This window comes from Aspergillus lentulus, assembly GCF_001445615.1.
Source record: "Aspergillus lentulus DNA, contig: Alt17, strain: IFM 54703, whole genome shotgun sequence".
Lineage (NCBI taxonomy): Eukaryota > Fungi > Ascomycota > Eurotiomycetes > Eurotiales > Aspergillaceae > Aspergillus > Aspergillus lentulus.
Genome location: NW_028322112.1, coordinates 292,481 through 308,080, shown reverse-complemented (window position 1 = coordinate 308,080; position 15,600 = coordinate 292,481). Strand labels below are relative to the sequence as shown.

Genomic DNA, 15,600 nt, shown 5'->3' with positions numbered 1-15,600 from the left:
TAGCTTCAGGGCTGATGATAAAAGGAGGAGATTATCCTCAGGAAACATGACCATCAACAAGATCTTAATTGCCAACAACTCAACTTTCATCGACTATCATAGCCGTCAATTTACCAAAATGTCCAAAATCCTCACTGTCTTTGGCGCGACAGGAAAACAAGGCGGTTCTGTCATCCGCACAATCCTGCAGGATGCAAAGCTCTCCCAGGAATTCAAGATCCGCGGTATCACGCGTGACACCACCAAGCCGGGAGCTCAAGCGCTGTCCAAGCAAGGCGTAGAACTCAGAAGTGTACGTTTTACCTGCCCATCAGGCCAGACACTGGAAACATACTGACCATCGCCAGGCCGACATGAACTCCAAGGAGTCTCTCATCCAGGCACTGCAAGGCAGCCACTCAGTCTTCCTCGTGACTACTCCAGCCTGGGGCGCTGCCGGTGCAGATGCGGAACTGGTGCATGGGAAGAACGTGGCCGATGCAGCAAAGGAAACTGGCGTTCAGCATCTGATCTTTTCCTCCTTGCTCAATGTCACCGAGACATCTGGCGGTCGGCTCAAACATGTACCCCATTTTGACCAGAAAGCGCAGGTCGAGCAGTACATCCGGTCTATTGGTGTGCCTGCTACCTTTGTGCTGCCGGGGTATTTCATGACCAATTACTCTGAAATAGGTATGCTGCGCAAGGGCGAGGACGGCGTCTACACCCTTGCCTATCCCGTGAGCCAGAATGCCAAGTTCCCGCTGGTCGATATCGAGAAAGATATGGGTATGTGACATCCATTTGCGAGAGTGTACTGGAACGCGAAGGCTGATGATATCCAGGTAAATACGTCGCTGCAGCGTTGAAGAATCCTTCCGAGTCCCTCGGTGCTCAGATACTCGCCGCCGAAGACTACTACACAACTACGCGAATCCTCGAGGAGTTCGAAGAGGTTACCGGACAGAAAGCTCGGTTTGTTCAGGTGGATTCTGATACTTATAAGAGCTTTATGCCTGGTCCAATTGGCGAGGAGATGCTGGAAAACCACCTCTTTATTGAGAACCCTGGTTACTACAACGGCAGGGATCTTAAAGAGAGCAATGGCTGGCTCGAGAAGGCTGGGTATCAGCCAACAAGCTGGAGAGATTTCTTGGTGCGACACAAGGCCGCATTTCTTCAGTAGTGATGATTTGGTTTGCAAGTGGTAGTGGTATGTAGAAACAATGAGTAGCAGTTGGGACCAAAACTCATATGGCCATAATTTTGACCCAGTCGCTTGATGATCACGCATTTGCTGAGCGTTTTGAGGTTAGGAAATGAGCTTGTATCAGGGCAAGTCACTGCTCTATATCAAGATATACAATTATTAAGTCACGCCCGAAAAGCCAATTATTACCGCCCCTATTAGGAAATTACCCCAAAGGGTACAATGAGGGAACTCTAGGTCTCTTTAGCATTTAGTTTCTGGTATGGAGCTCCATGATAGGTACCTCTTTAAATATGTTGGATTCCCATATCCCGGAGTGGATTAGGATTGCGACTCGTGCGACATGAATATCCCGATTCAGAAATCTGCAGAGAAATGGGTGCTCGGATGTTCCGAACAAACTTTCTTTATCTTTGGCTGGCTCCAGTAAATCGTGAAGTCGCCGAACTTCGAGAATGTTTCCAACTGTCTCGGAACATCATATTGATATCTCGAAGTGTCTCCGCGGACCAATTTATATACTTAGCCGAGCAATCGGCAGACCATGATGTAGATCCCTTGTGAGACTGGGCAACGTCTTCTATCTATTGCAGTAATGCTTATTGAGTAGCATCTATACCCCCTACGCTTTTCTTGCCGGACTTTTCTTCTTATTCAGTTCCATGACCTTCTGGCCGAGGTCAACTGCTGAGCCTTAGTAACAATAAGAGATCTTGCTTGCTGCGACTTACAATCTCTCTTCACTCTGGTGCCTAGCTATTCGACTTTTGATTCAACATAGTTAGGTAGAATTATCGCCCCGCTTCTACTGGCTGGCCATATAGTTTTGACAGGTTGTCGCAATGCACGGTGCAGACGAAAGAAGAACAGTTCTTATCACAGGGTACGAGCACACGGTCCTCATTCGTCCTTCTATATATTACTACTTACTGAATACTATGATGTGATTTAGGTGTTCCCCTGGAGGTATAGGCTACGCACTTTGCTGTGCATTTAAAGCAAAGGGGCTCCGTGTTTTTGCGACAGCGAGACGACTTGAAGACCTTGCGAGTCTGGAGGCCAAAGGAATCGAGACGTTAGCACTCACAGTTGACGACCCACAGAGTGTGCAGAAATGCTATGCCGAGATCGAGAGGCGTGTGGGTTCCAGGGGCCTAGACTATCTGGTCAACAATGCGTATGTGATCAGCCGCACACCTCTGGTTTCCCGCTATCATTCAAAGACTGACCGTTCGCTATTGCAGTGGTCGAAGTGAGAGTGCCGACTATCAAAAACTTCTGGGCTTTTTCTCGTCTATATGCTGATATCATATACCTAGACTACACGGTCCCCGCAATGGAGGTAGACTTGCAGGAAGCCCGGCAGCTTTTCGAGACGAACTTTTTTGCCGTGATACTGATGTCTCAAACATTTCTACCGTTGCTCTTGAAAGCTAAGGGGACAATTGTGCAAATCGGATCAGTATCTGGGGTAAGCACAGCAGGTATATAGCTCTACCTAAGAGACCATGTTGACTGTTTCAGGTGATGCCATACGTCTTCGGGTCCGTTTACAATGCATCCAAGGCGGCCTTGCATTCCTTGAGTGACACGATGCGTATTGAACTGGCTCCATTTGGGTATGTTCTCACTCCCCTCCAGGACTTGCGTCATGTACTCCATTGAAAACTTATCATGTGATGCATGCCTGCAGAGTTAAAGTCACCACAGTCATTACGGGAGGCGTCCAGTCGCGCATTGCCCGGGAGGATCGCCAACTGGCGCCAGATTCTCTTTATCAAGCCATTTTGCCAGAGTATAATCGCCGGGTTCAACACAGCCAGGAAGGTGCAATGACCCGCGATGGTTACGCGAAGAGCGTGGTTGCGCAGATACTCCGACACTCCGGTTCAGGATCATACAAGAAATGGATTTGGGAAGGAAACAAGAGCAAGTTGATACGGTTCTTCGTTGGGGGATGGCTTTGGTTTGGTCTCTTTGATTGGATCTTCGCGCGCATGTTTCATTTGAAGAAGTTGAAGAGGGATTGATGATGCTTGGCAATCTATTAACCAAACGTCGAAGGATAGATGTGACTGTGATTGTCGTTGTATGTATGACTGTAGAAGGAGGTAGCTCAGGATTCCCATAGGCAATGCTGAGTACAGCGTCGAGGTTTGTCCGCGGAGGAACTCGCTCTTTGGTCCTGCCCAATGAGTGAGAGAATTTGAAATGAGTGGGCCCGGGAGGTGGCAACAACTTTATTTTTAGATCATCCGATTGGTTGATTTTGTTATTGTGGTCAGAAAGCCAGCCATGTCATGTGACATGAACTGTCCATCCCCGCAAAGCCAACGTCTTGCAGCCACGAACACATCATCGAGCACCAGTCTCGAATATGCAGCATTTTTTTTGGATAAGGCAGAAGGGAGACTCGAGTGATAATGTCTCCAGATTCCTCTAGCCGGTCTGACTCGACAGTAGCTCAAGGACCGGTCTCGCAGAGGCTTGGGGCTAGCAACTTGCGAGTATGCGACAGATGCATTTCGTCAGTGGTTCCATCCATACCCCGGGTTTCACCTGACTAACCCGACTAACCCTTTTTAGGAGGAAAGTAAAGTGTGAGTGCCATGATGCAGAAATCTGGTATGAGATGAATCATCACTCACCCCCATTGAAGGTGATCAGAAACGACCTGTTTGTTCTCGATGTCATGAAGGAGGTTTTGCCTGCGTTTATTCGTCCTCCAAAAAGAAGCCAGGTCCAGCCAGGGGGACACGAAAAGCAGTGAGGCGCGCTGCCAAGTCCCCAGTGAAGTCCGCTCATTCATTTGTTACTTCTGAGCAGAATGACGAGCATGTGTCTTCATTCTTTTCCGACATCTTTGTTGCTTCTCCGGCGACGGGATTCCAGATGGATGCTGATGCTGGCTTCGCAACGGGTGGTGGTACCTCACAGCCCCAGTCTCTCCTTGCAGGGCTGACACCGCTTGACCCTGCGGCTGGGCCATCTGTGTCCTCGGAGTTAGGGATCTCCCCAGAGATGCAGGCGAAGCTGTAAGTCCTGCCAACAGCCATCCTTGTCTTGGAATTGATTGACATTGCGTCATATATTAGAGTTCATGACTTCTTCGACTTTGTCCATTATTCCATGCCATTATTTCGGAAAGACGAGTTTCTCCAGCAGTACGAGGATGGAACGATCAACCGTTCTATTCTGCTCACTGTCCTTGCTGTCACGGCAAAGTCTCTCGGCCTACCGCAGGGTTGGCAGGTAGGCAATATCGATGATTGTCTGCAACAACTGTTAAAGAACGACCCATTGGACGGCCCGACCCAGCCGGCCCTGCAGCTAGACGCGTTCCGGCAAAGCTGCCTACTCGCATTTTATCGTTTCCATCAGGGTCATGGTGGGGATGCATGGGACTATATCAGTCGGATCTCCCGCAAAGCCCTCCGATTGGGTCTACATCAGCTAGATTCCACAGATCGGTACAACTCATTTGACGACATCCTGACCACTCCCGCCAACCTGGAAGAATGGAGATACGTTTGGTGGTGTATCTACTGCTTCGACTCGTACTCGAACATCATGGCAGCCACCCCCTTTGTCGTGGAAAAGGAGAGCATCCGGACTGCCTTGGTGGCTACTTCTTTGGAGGGCTCAAGCGATATCTGCGATGGCAGTCCTGTAAAACAATTTCTGCCTACGGATACTAGAGATCTATGGCGCATCTCCGCGGAAATGGGCGCTCGCAGTACCCCGGCCTCATATTTCAACATGCATATTGTCACAACGACTCTCCTAAGAGAAGCGGCGGCTATTTTTCGGCTACGGAGGCAGAGCCCGTCAGAAGGTCTCCACCAGAGACGCTCTCAACTGGCAGATCATCTGTCGGCCGTGCTGCTTTCCCTGCCTCCACAGTTTCTCCGCGAAGCTCGCAACGCCTTCGCCAATGAATCCAGTGTAGACCATCATGCGCGGCTTGTCTGTCTACTTCATCTTCACGCAGCACGGCTTTTGAACACAATCACGTTTGATCCCTCGGACGATTCGGCGTGGATGACATCCTGGGAGCGATCACTGGCCCACTCCGAGGCCATTGTCGCAGTCATCAGAGAATGGGACAGCCGGTACTGTTCGACTGTCGATCCAGCCATCTGTCTCATTGTGTTCTGTACATTGATTCTGCTCTATTTACATGAAATACACGAGGCCACGCCTGGAATGCCCGCACTTTCTGAGCGTCTCCAGGCGGAGAGGAACATATTACTCTTGTTCCTGGAACAGTTTGCCAAAGTCTGGGCTCTTCCCAGCTCACTCAAAGGTGGGTTTCCATAAGCTACTTCTATTTTCGCTTTTACTGTCGTTTTCTACCAAGGCATGGCCGAAGTCTGACTTCTACTAGCATCGTTCGAGAAATTTACCAGTGTTGTCCATGGACCCCTCTCTTCCTACGACATTGGCCGCGTCCTGATACAAGTGCCTGGACACTTTCGACCATGGAGGGGACTCCTTGGACTCGCCCCAAATCCGCGGGACCCGCTCACACCGCAAGAACCGGGGATTGACCTTTCCGGACTTGATCTTTCTTTCGACTTCTTCTCTCCGTTATGATGCTTGGATTTAGTGGCCCAATTGCCGTTGGTAGCATACCTCCTTGCTGGAGCTTTGCCGGTGACGTCCTCCATCACCTCCAATACGATTGCATGCTCTTATGGAGCAAGGATGGGACAATGCGTACTTTATACATCAACATAAATAATAATATTACATACCAGCGAACATGGCCTAGACCAGAGAGTTCCTATGTCTGTACATAAATACCGCCATCCTACCTTGCCTTATTATCCCCAAAATCCTTCGGCACCTCAGGCCCCCATATAGACAACGGCCCGACAGGTTCTCTCCGAGTCGGATTATTCTCATTCACCACGTCTCCGTCCGCATAATGCTCAATCTTGAACCCACTGCTATCATACCAATAATCAAAAATCTGACTGCCCAGGATATGCCGTCCCACACCCCAAACAGACTTCCACCCTTGCTTCGCAAGATACCGGTGTCCCATCAGCTGCTCGTCAAAGTCCGCCACCTCGAACGAGCTGTGATGGAGGTATGTCTCACGGACGTTCGGCGGCGCACGCTGCAGGAACAGACTGTGGTGGTCGGAGTACTCCGCCCCAAGATCCAGATGCATGAAAGTCAACACGTCGACGTGCGGGAACTGCGGGAGATTGAGGATATCCGAGTGCACGAAGTTGAAATTCGAGGTGTAAAAGTCCAGCTCGGTGTCGAACTCGCGACACACGTACCCGTAGTGCCCGAGCTTGTGCACCAGCGCGGGTGCCTCGCGGTACCGCTGGAACTGGCCGAGCCGTTTCTTCTGGAAGGGTGTGTTGTAGGGTCCTTGCGACTCATGCGTCGCGGAGGGGGGCTGCTCCGTCGAGGTGTCGACGCTGCGCTCGGTCTGCCCGTACACGACGTGGAAGAAGGTGCCGTTTGGCCGGGCGAAGGTGATCAGCTTGCCACCGCCCGGGGCCTCGTCGAGGTCCTTGAGAACGGCTCCTGGGAGCGCTGCGGCCTTTTTAAAGTTGGTCTCGTCCTTGGCTACCCAGGCGCCGCCTAGAAACCGTGATCGGCCGGTCTGGCTCTGCGAGGCAACGTAGACGTAGGGGTCTTTGCCGTAGCCGCGGTAGTAGATGGTGTTTCCCTTGCGTTGCTCGGGTATGAAGCCGAAGTCTTTGGCGAATTTGTCGAATTTCTCCAGATCTTTATGTTCAAAATAGACGTGTCCGATGCGAGATAGTTGGACTTTGGACGCGTTGTTGGTCACGGTAGGGATTGACGATGGTGGGAGGAACCAGTCTTGCCATGACTTGGGGAGACGGGCAATCACATCGAGGATGAACATAGACATCTCGCTGTTTGGGATGCGATTGTGCTTCCTGTAGTAATATCCTCTGATGTGCTGCGTGGTAAATGCAACCTAAACTGGTCTGTGTTCGTTCTGTCAATGATGGAGAGATACCAGATATACTAGCAAGATGAAATAAATAAACAGCTCTATTTCTATATTATAACGGAATAGTTGGGGCAAAATCTGTTATCCTCGCCATCCCATGTGTTCCCGCAGGAGAATTCCCATTGTCGGATATTGAGACTCGCCGCGGCACATCTTCGGAGCCACTAACTATACTCACCCTTGTGATTTACACACCGTGCAAAATGTTAAAGTGTTTAAGCCTATATCAAAAAATTCCAGACCCTTTTATAATTTACTTGCCTGACAGTCACCCTTTCCACCCTGCACTTTCAGTTTTCCAATGAATACCGACGTGGTTATTGTTGGCGGTGGCCCATCGGGCCTCACTCTAGGGCTTGCTCTGGCAAGACACCAGGTTAAAGTAAGTGGATATCTTTTATATCCGTTAAAAGGAAATGAACCTGACTCTGTTCTAGTCCATTATACTTGAGAAAGAGCATGAGATCACGCAGGATCCTCGAGGAGTCGTGCTCACAGGTGATGCTCTTCGAAGTCTATGGACCCTAGGCCTGGGGAAGCATGTCTCCTCGATAGGGCAGGGTAGGTGCTATATTCAGGCCTTCAGTTATTTGAGAATTAGAGCTAATGTTAGCTACCTGGTAGAGCTACACTCCCTGAATTTTCATACGACTACCCATCAGAACGAACCTTTTTACAGGACCATGCTTGACTCGGACGTGCTGGAACATGCTCTGCCGTGTACCATCCTGCAGAGTCAACCGCGGCTGGGTAAGAACCCCTACATACGGAACCTCACGTCCCGTCGAACCAAGTCTGACTGATTGCGCTCAGAGTATTTCCTTAGGCACTTGGTAGCCTCCTCCGAATATTGCACCCTCCAATCAGGTTGCGAAGTGGTTAGTCGTGACGAGCAGGCCAACGGAGTGACGGTCCACTACCTCGATAGCGACAAAACACCTCACCAAATCCACGCCGCGTGGCTGGTCGGAGCAGATGGGAAACGAGGCGTCGTCCGCAAACACTTCCTCGAGCCTTCCGCTGGTGTCCGCCAGGAAACCGGGATCTTCGAGTACGAAGGTATTTGGATAGCAGCAAACCTCAAAATCACTCTTCCAACGCCACAAAGCCACCCCGACCTTGCACTCTGGACAGCTGGACTTGACCCAGAGTCGGTATATGACCTCTTCTGGCCGGCCAACTGGCACTTCTGCCGGCCACCTGGAAAGCCGGTGGCCTGTGGTCGGTTTGGTCCGCATTCAGATCGACTGTGGCGTCATGAGTTTGCGGTGCCTGAGTGGAACGATTCGATGGATGCAAGTGCCAAATTCTGGGAGCATCTCACTCCGCTTATCACACGAAAGATCCGGCCGCTTCACAGCGGCTGCCCTGTAGAGGTAACTTTTCCTAGGGATTGTATTGAGGTGCTTCGCTGTCGTCCCTTCCGCTTCAGTCACCGCGTCGTTAATAAATGGTTTGCCGAGCGGACCATGCTAATTGGAGACGCGGCACACGTATTCCCGCCATTCGGTGGGCAAGGAGTGGCATGTGGTGTTCAGGATGCGCTTGGGCTAGCCTGGCGACTTGCCATTCTCACCAAGGTGGGCTCTCTTGCGCACTCACGGACTCTGCGGGAATCTCTTCTTCAGGCCTGGGCGGATGAACGTCGAATGGGCACGGACAATTCAGCCCGGCTAACCCGGCAGAACGGCGAGTTGTGCAACAAAGAAGGTTCATGGTCGTTACCGGTGCAGCTCGCCTGTCTGAACGTTGCCGATGCTTTCCTCGGGGCTCTGGGTATACGTCTCGGGCCGTTCAGAGCAGATAGCCAAGGGTACCGCGGCTGTGTCGGGGGTGGCTTCTCTACCGAGGACGGCGGAGGGATCAAGCTGGGCCAGGTCTACGTGCAAACACGTCTTCCTGATAGCTCGACCCTGAGAGTTGAGCTGTCTGACCAGGCTCTGCGGCACGTTCCTACCATCTTGACTCTTCTTGTCGTCGCCCCCATCCAGTGCTCTGAAATGGACCAGGAACTCATCGCTCTCCATAAGGTGCTGCGGCAGTCTAAAATGGACCCTGCAGTGTTATCGGAGCAGTCAATTGTGCAGTTCGACCCTTCCGACTCGTCAGACCACCTCCCTAGTGCGAGCCGGTGGCCGGTTTGTCGTGTAGCCCCGGCGGACCTTCTTATTGGGTACCCCGTCCGTCCAGGATATAGCTCTGGGCAGTTCATGCGTCGCCTGGGTGACCCTCGCGCTCGATATGTGATTTTGAGGCCGGATAATATTGTTATTGCCATGAGCAGAGACCTAGGTGGCCTCAAGGGTAGCTTGGACGCGCTGGAAAGGAACCTTTCTTAGAAACCGATTGATTGCATTTACAAAATTTCCCGTTACTGTCACTGTTTGCGCTCTTGTCTCATCCCACCCTGCTGTACATTATCTGCAAAGTCTGTAAGTATAATATACAAGTCATATGTCCGGTTTTGCAATTCCCTGAGGCTGTTCCACATCTTGTTTACTCTTGACACACACAGGGCACTGGGCCAGATACCAGCAAAGTGCTACAAATTGACAAGTCTATAGTGCCTTACCTAGATTCCTACTCATATCATGACGAACTGTTTACAGCAGCGGACTTCTAGAATGGGAATTGGCTCTATTACATGACGATAAAAGAAGTATATAAATTCTGGAACAGACAAGATACAGCCGACCTAGCACTCCGCGGCACCCCCCAATTATACTAGCCACAGACTGAACCTATACCACAATTTGGACTTTATCAATTTCCATACAAGGGCCCTGAATATCTCATAAGAGGAGACATATTAGTACAAGCCTCTTTCATCCCGGAGCAAGAAAACTCGGGTGATGTTAACAGTCTTCGAACATGCGAAAGGTCATCTCACAGCATATTGTCCTGGCCCTCTTCGAATTCAATCCGGCTGTTTAGCACTCCGAGACCGGTAATCTCAACCTCGACCTCGTCCTTATCCTTGAGAAATTGTCGAGGGGTTTGGAATGCACCCACACCCGCGGCAGTCCCTGTCATAACAATTGTATACGCGGGAATTGTGGTGCCTAATCAGAAGAACAGAAACAACAATTATTACGCCATTCTGTTCATGATATTGTTCAATGGTGGGGTGTAAAAGGAACACTTACCCTGTGACATCCAACTGAGAATCCTCGCCGGTTCGTAGATCATGTCCGTGGCGAGGTGAGAATCCTGCTTGACTTGCCCGTTGACGCGCGTCACCAACCGGGCCGTCTTCTCTTTTTTTTCCCAGACGGATGGGTGCACCAGTACCGGTCCAACCGGAGCAAATCTATCAAAGGCCTTGGCATAGAAGAATTGCCCGCCTGACTGCTCGGGGAGTTGGAAGAAGCGGCAGGATAGGTCATTCCCGATGGTATAACCCAGAATATATGAGGAGGCCTCTTCAACGGTGAGGTCTCGACACTCGCGCGAGGTTACGAAGCAGAGCTCGCCCTGTTATTTATGGGTATGGTCAGACTTTTGTTCAGAATGTTTTGCAAGCAAATGAGGACAGCACTCACCTCCCAGTCTGGTAGATGGGACGCACAGAAGCGGTTCATCGCGATTGTCTCGTCGGGACCGGCCAGAGAGGCGGCGGGTTTTGTCCACAATGGTGGATTCGCGGGGACATTCAGCTAATTTTCTGATCAGCCTCTGTCTAGAGACCCCGTACAGTGACGAACTTACATTTGCTTCCTTTGCATGGCTCTTATAATTAAGCCCGACGCAGTAGATCGGCAGATCGTGTGCAGGGACAGGAGGGAGGAGCTGTAGTCGACGTGAGCAGCATTTCATCTATAGATATTATTCTTACAGGTTTGTAACACCTTGGCAATGGTGGCAAGTGTGCCATTTTTCTTCTCCTTCAGTTCTTCGAAGGAACGATGCGCATTGACTTGTGCCCCAATGACAGGCTCCGTAGAGTCGATATCGGCAAAGAACCTGTCTCCCTTCTCATCTTCAAAATGGATCAGACATTTGAACTCGGCCATTTTCAGTTGTCCTTTGTTTCTTCGGTCTTATCTATCGTTGAGGCTGATTCCTCTGAAATATTTTGGGCAAAGTTTGAGTGAGCAGGGAAGAATACAGGAGATTTCACGAGGGAGATAATGTCTTGTGGAAGTGCCCAGAACGCGAGATAGTAAGATTCAGACGAATTATGGATCTACTAATACAAGGCGAAGTATTTCCTCGGCTCCTCCTGATGATGTTCCGTAGATCAGTGGATAGGGTTGAGATTCCCCCGCGGAGGATCTTTGGCGGAGAGTTAAGACCCACGGTTTCTCTGGGCTCGACCCGAACACAATAATCATCGCAATAGTACCTACCTAGAGTCACTAATTCCGATGTCTGTTTCATAGTTTTGCTCGTTATTCATGCCAACGAAGTCAGCTAGTCAATCCTAACGTATGGAAGCCATTTCGATGAGGAAGTAACTTGAAATGGAAGGTATCATCTTTCTTTTGCTCCATCTTCGCTAGTAATCCATATTTACCGTAAATAAAGGCGTTGAAATTGACCGCCATGGCTAGGTCCAAGAAAACATTGTACTTCGGTGCCAGACGGTTCCTACCCCAGGCTTCCTGTCGACGGTTCCGGGTAGACGCCTCCAAAAGTATTTGTGTTTCGTCAATTGCCACGTGAATTGGTTAAAAATGCTCGAAATGTTTCTTCTCCTTCTCAAAAGCCTCATTTGGTTGAGTCTCGAGGTCCTTATTGATCGTGACCTCCTGGCAGCGAAGGCAAGAACTAGGTTTACTTGGTATACGTCAAATTGCTCGTTATGGTCACCAACCGTCTCTCTAGCCCCGTCACGGGGCACCGCAAAATGATGGATATGCATGAATTCAGGAAAACTTCAAGAATCCAGAAAGCCACTCATATTCATTCGCCTAGATCTCCACCGGCAACTTTCGGCCTGAGGCCTTTGCTTCTACTCTCAGCTCCGCAGCCATGTAAATGCCCTCCAGAATGAAGGGCTGCCAATAGTTTCTTACCCCAGTTGGATGGAGGGAATTGGAATTCTATCCTAAGCTCAGCCTGTTCTCATCTTTCTCCTGGCGCATCTGTATCACCAGTGTCTCGTCATTAGGGTATCGTTCAGTCGCCTCATTCATTGCTTCGCGAGTCGGTTCTTCCCACTCGGGCCGGCCGGGACCGGGTGCTAGTATTGGGTCAAGCCATTTCATCCCTTTTTGATCGAACTTCGTCCGGTCCTCGCGGTTCTCTTTCGAAAACCAGGAGAAAGTGTCGGGGTTGAGTGCGATGACTGTATTTAGCAAAGTCCTGCGCGAACTGAGCTTCGTGGTAAAGCGCTTGATCTGAATACCTGCACTGTAACGCATCCTGCTCTTCATACTAATGCGCGGCGAAATAAGATAGGCTTGGGAGAAAATACAGAATGTAATCCAGAGTGTAGTGAAGTACGCGTCCCAGCCCGTTAATGCCGCAGCTCCAATGACTAGAGCCCATTGTCCTAAAATGAGAATGCGCAGGACCTTGAAGAGGCAGCGCGCTACGAAATGCGACGGTTGCGGCCCATCATGCTCGAGTGGTCGGTACAATAGAGAATTCACAAGAGCACTCTCACCATAGAACACTGTCCATTTGGCCGAGTACACATGCCCCGTCACCACTACCAGTCGATTGAAATGCTGCCGCCTGGTAGCAGTCGCCTGGGTTGGCAGCCGTACAACATGAATGTGACTAAACCCGTTCCCAAAGCTGTTACGAAAAAGGCTAATGACAGGTAGCAGCCGAGCATCACGCTCTGACGATCATACCAGATAATATTGCCTATCCGAATGTTGATACCACCAGATACCGGAGGAACGTTGACACGGGATGCCTGATAAAAAGGTGACGGGGCCACGTAGGTTCTGGTCGGTCGCTCTCCTTGTCTGTCAGCCTGACAACGTGCACAACTCCAGGTTCTGGATTCCTGGATCGGTTCGAGAGATATTCTCGTGGAGGTTGAGAACGTTGAAAACAAAAGGCGAAAACGGATGTCGTTCCGAAGGTAGGCGAAAGAACAGGAAAGAGTGGTTGTTAAGGCATTGTCTAGTTTGGATCATCATGCCCTTAGAGATTTGGAAAATGTGTATTAAAGGGTTTCCAGATATCTATTTGAGGCAATCAAGGACCATGCTGTTTACTTCAGCTGTCTGAAACTCACATGACCGCGTTGTTCCCGCCCGTAGTAAATTCCTACGGTCTAGGGCCCTAGACCACTCTGGGGCTCTATCTTATAATAGCGGATCTAATAACGCCTCTGGGACCAACCTTAACTAGCTTTTAATACAATTTTATTTAAAACTGAACCTTAGTAATCAGGCCATCGTCGTGCACACCACAGTTAACACTAACAGCTGACAAGACATTAGTAGACCGGCTATTGACGAAAGGTTTTCCACGATTACTGAGCAACGCGAAACACTATTCAGTGTGCAACACTCCAGAGCATGAGGGTTTTCAGTAGTGGTGGTTGTCCAAAAGCAGTGGTAGGTGACCAGTTGGCCGAACTGTGGAACCGTGGGTGTGGATGCTTTGACAAGGTGCAATGAAGCTTTGGTCTGTACCGAGGTACCTTGGTGGCCGCTTTGGAACTTGGGTATTTTCAGGTGGGGATTCGCGGAGAATTTAATCAAGCCGTCACCGACTTCAAGCTTCCCAAGATCCGTAGTGGTGGATCCCTGCAGCTCTGACGGTGGTTCAGAACTTCAGAGTTAGAATCATCAGATTTCTACGCCATTCTGGAGCAAGAAAGCTAGCCGGATTGAGCGACAGTGCTGCGCTATCACTGGTGCTTTCCTTCATTCGGTCTAATTTTAGCGGGAATATTATATATCTCCTCAACTCCGGGTTCTCAGATCCAGAATTCCCTATTTCAAAGTCACCCATACCAAGATGCTGTCTATTAACGTCCCTGCCTACTCTAAACCGTCTGGGTACCAGCTCTCCGAAGTCCCCAAGCCGGAAATTCAGGACCCAAAAGATGTTCTTATCAAAGTTCACGCTGCCAGTATAAACCCAATCGACGTGAAAAAGGCCGATGGTATTTTGAAGTTCCTGCAGAAAGACGCGTATGTGCATCCCATCTAGATGGCCAAAAGATGACTCACTCAGAATGGATCAGGTTCCCATACAAGATCGGCTATGATTGCGCCGGTACAGTCGTCGAGATTGGCGCAGGCGTGACTCGATTCAAAGTTGGAGATGCAGTCTACGTTAGATTGCCGGAGACGACTCGAGGTTCGTAAGAATAGAAAAGAGCCAGTCTCCGTACTTGAGCTGACAAAACCAAATTAGGCTCGTGGAGTGAATACGCCAAATGTGCAGAGGACTACATCGCGCTAAAGCCACCGTCTTTGTCGTTTGAGAGCGCAGCCTCGATTCCATTAGCAGGAATGACAGCTCTTCAGGCGCTGAGGAAATATGATGGCGATCTGACCGGGAAAACTGTATTCGTACCCGCCGGACGTATGGTATACCTTCTCATCATAATTGCGTTGTTTGCTAACAGGACGGCAGTGAGCGGGACCGGTCTATACGCCTGCCAACTTGCGAAACACGTTTTTAATGCCGGGAAGGTGATCACGACCGTTTCGACATCGAAAGTTGCCAAGGTGGACGAACTCTTAGGAGAGGGAACAGTCGATCAGAGTAAGAAGTCCATCCATAACTCACCATGCAATAACGGCTGACTCGACGGTAGTAATCGACTACAAGAAGGAAGACCCAAAGACTGTGATTCAGCATGGCACTGTCGATTTTCTGTTCGACACAGCCGGCGTCGCCATGGAATACCTTTGTTTGATGCGACCAAAGACCAGCTGGGTTGTGTCTATTGCGACATCCCCTTCGGGGAACCAGCTGCAGGATTTTCTTGAGGGCCGCAACTCTGTCCCAATATATGTCAAATTCGTACTGAATTTGCTGGATTCCATCCGCAAGATACGCGCTCGATGCTACGGCGTTAGCTATACCTACATGTTCCTGCATGAGAACGGCAAGGACTTGGACGCGATGCGGGAATATGTTGAGGATGGTAAATTGAAGACAGTCGTGGGGACTACAGTGGATATGTCCGATATTCAGGCCGTGCGAGCCGCCTGTGAGGTTGTATACAGCAACCAGGGAGGCCTTGGAAAGGCTGTGATTAAAGTTGCTCAGTCTGAGAATTGACCATTAGTACTTCAGATGGCTGTGCGTGTCAACAAACCCGGAGGAGATTAGGGTACTTCCTTTGAAACTGTGTTGTGGAGGTTTAGCTTTGCTTCCGGTCATCATTTGATATTTTTGAGGCTTTTATCAACTTGTATACTACTCTAATATCATAATATGTTAAATAGTAGTAATGTATCAGCACCATTAAGAAATTAAGAAA

The 15,600-nt window shown here is 49.9% G+C and overlaps 7 protein-coding genes across 7 annotated transcripts; 4 read left to right on the top strand and 3 right to left on the bottom strand.

Annotated features, from left to right (window-relative positions):
- Positions 1 to 118: 118 nt before the first annotated feature.
- On the top strand, positions 119 to 1,165 carry ALT_9140 (NmrA/HSCARG family protein; the record flags this gene model as incomplete). Its single annotated transcript, XM_033564253.2, has 3 exons — positions 119 to 292; positions 348 to 768; positions 825 to 1,165. The coding sequence occupies 3 exons, from the start codon at positions 119 to 121 to the stop codon at positions 1,163 to 1,165; spliced, it is 936 nt and encodes a 311-aa protein (XP_033420144.2).
- Positions 1,166 to 2,031: 866 nt separating this feature from the next.
- On the top strand, positions 2,032 to 5,785 carry ALT_9139 (transcription factor domain-containing protein; the record flags this gene model as incomplete). The annotated part of the gene is made up of 10 exons (XM_089600544.1): positions 2,032 to 2,072; positions 2,142 to 2,366; positions 2,434 to 2,447; positions 2,509 to 2,660; positions 2,714 to 2,808; positions 2,883 to 3,155; positions 3,776 to 3,789; positions 3,849 to 4,224; positions 4,285 to 5,495; positions 5,577 to 5,785. The coding sequence occupies 10 exons, from the start codon at positions 2,032 to 2,034 to the stop codon at positions 5,783 to 5,785; spliced, it is 2,610 nt and encodes an 869-aa protein (XP_089455041.1).
- A 217-nt stretch (positions 5,786 to 6,002) lies between these two features.
- On the bottom strand, positions 6,003 to 7,088 carry ALT_9138 (2,4,5-trihydroxytoluene oxygenase; the record flags this gene model as incomplete). Its single annotated transcript, XM_033564250.2, has 1 exon — positions 6,003 to 7,088. One exon carries the CDS (start codon positions 7,086 to 7,088, stop codon positions 6,003 to 6,005), a length of 1,086 nt encoding a protein of 361 aa, XP_033420141.1.
- A 406-nt stretch (positions 7,089 to 7,494) lies between these two features.
- ALT_9137 (putative monooxygenase) lies at positions 7,495 to 9,532 on the top strand (the record flags this gene model as incomplete). Its single annotated transcript, XM_033564249.2, has 4 exons — positions 7,495 to 7,575; positions 7,631 to 7,754; positions 7,818 to 7,943; positions 8,007 to 9,532. 4 exons carry the CDS (start codon positions 7,495 to 7,497, stop codon positions 9,530 to 9,532), a joined length of 1,857 nt encoding a protein of 618 aa, XP_033420140.2.
- A 547-nt stretch (positions 9,533 to 10,079) lies between these two features.
- On the bottom strand, positions 10,080 to 11,206 carry ALT_9136 (fumarylacetoacetate hydrolase family protein; the record flags this gene model as incomplete). The annotated part of the gene is made up of 5 exons (XM_033564248.2): positions 10,080 to 10,255; positions 10,340 to 10,667; positions 10,736 to 10,849; positions 10,902 to 10,982; positions 11,042 to 11,206. 5 exons carry the CDS (start codon positions 11,204 to 11,206, stop codon positions 10,080 to 10,082), a joined length of 864 nt encoding a protein of 287 aa, XP_033420139.2.
- A 1,032-nt stretch (positions 11,207 to 12,238) lies between these two features.
- ALT_9135 (uncharacterized protein) lies at positions 12,239 to 12,978 on the bottom strand (the record flags this gene model as incomplete). Its single annotated transcript, XM_033564247.2, has 2 exons — positions 12,239 to 12,889; positions 12,946 to 12,978. The coding sequence occupies 2 exons, from the start codon at positions 12,976 to 12,978 to the stop codon at positions 12,239 to 12,241; spliced, it is 684 nt and encodes a 227-aa protein (XP_033420138.2).
- Positions 12,979 to 14,120: 1,142 nt separating this feature from the next.
- ALT_9134 (NADP-dependent oxidoreductase) lies at positions 14,121 to 15,398 on the top strand (the record flags this gene model as incomplete). Its single annotated transcript, XM_033564246.2, has 5 exons — positions 14,121 to 14,296; positions 14,350 to 14,465; positions 14,523 to 14,693; positions 14,745 to 14,876; positions 14,929 to 15,398. 5 exons carry the CDS (start codon positions 14,121 to 14,123, stop codon positions 15,396 to 15,398), a joined length of 1,065 nt encoding a protein of 354 aa, XP_033420137.2.
- Between the last annotated feature and the right edge of the window lie 202 nt (positions 15,399 to 15,600).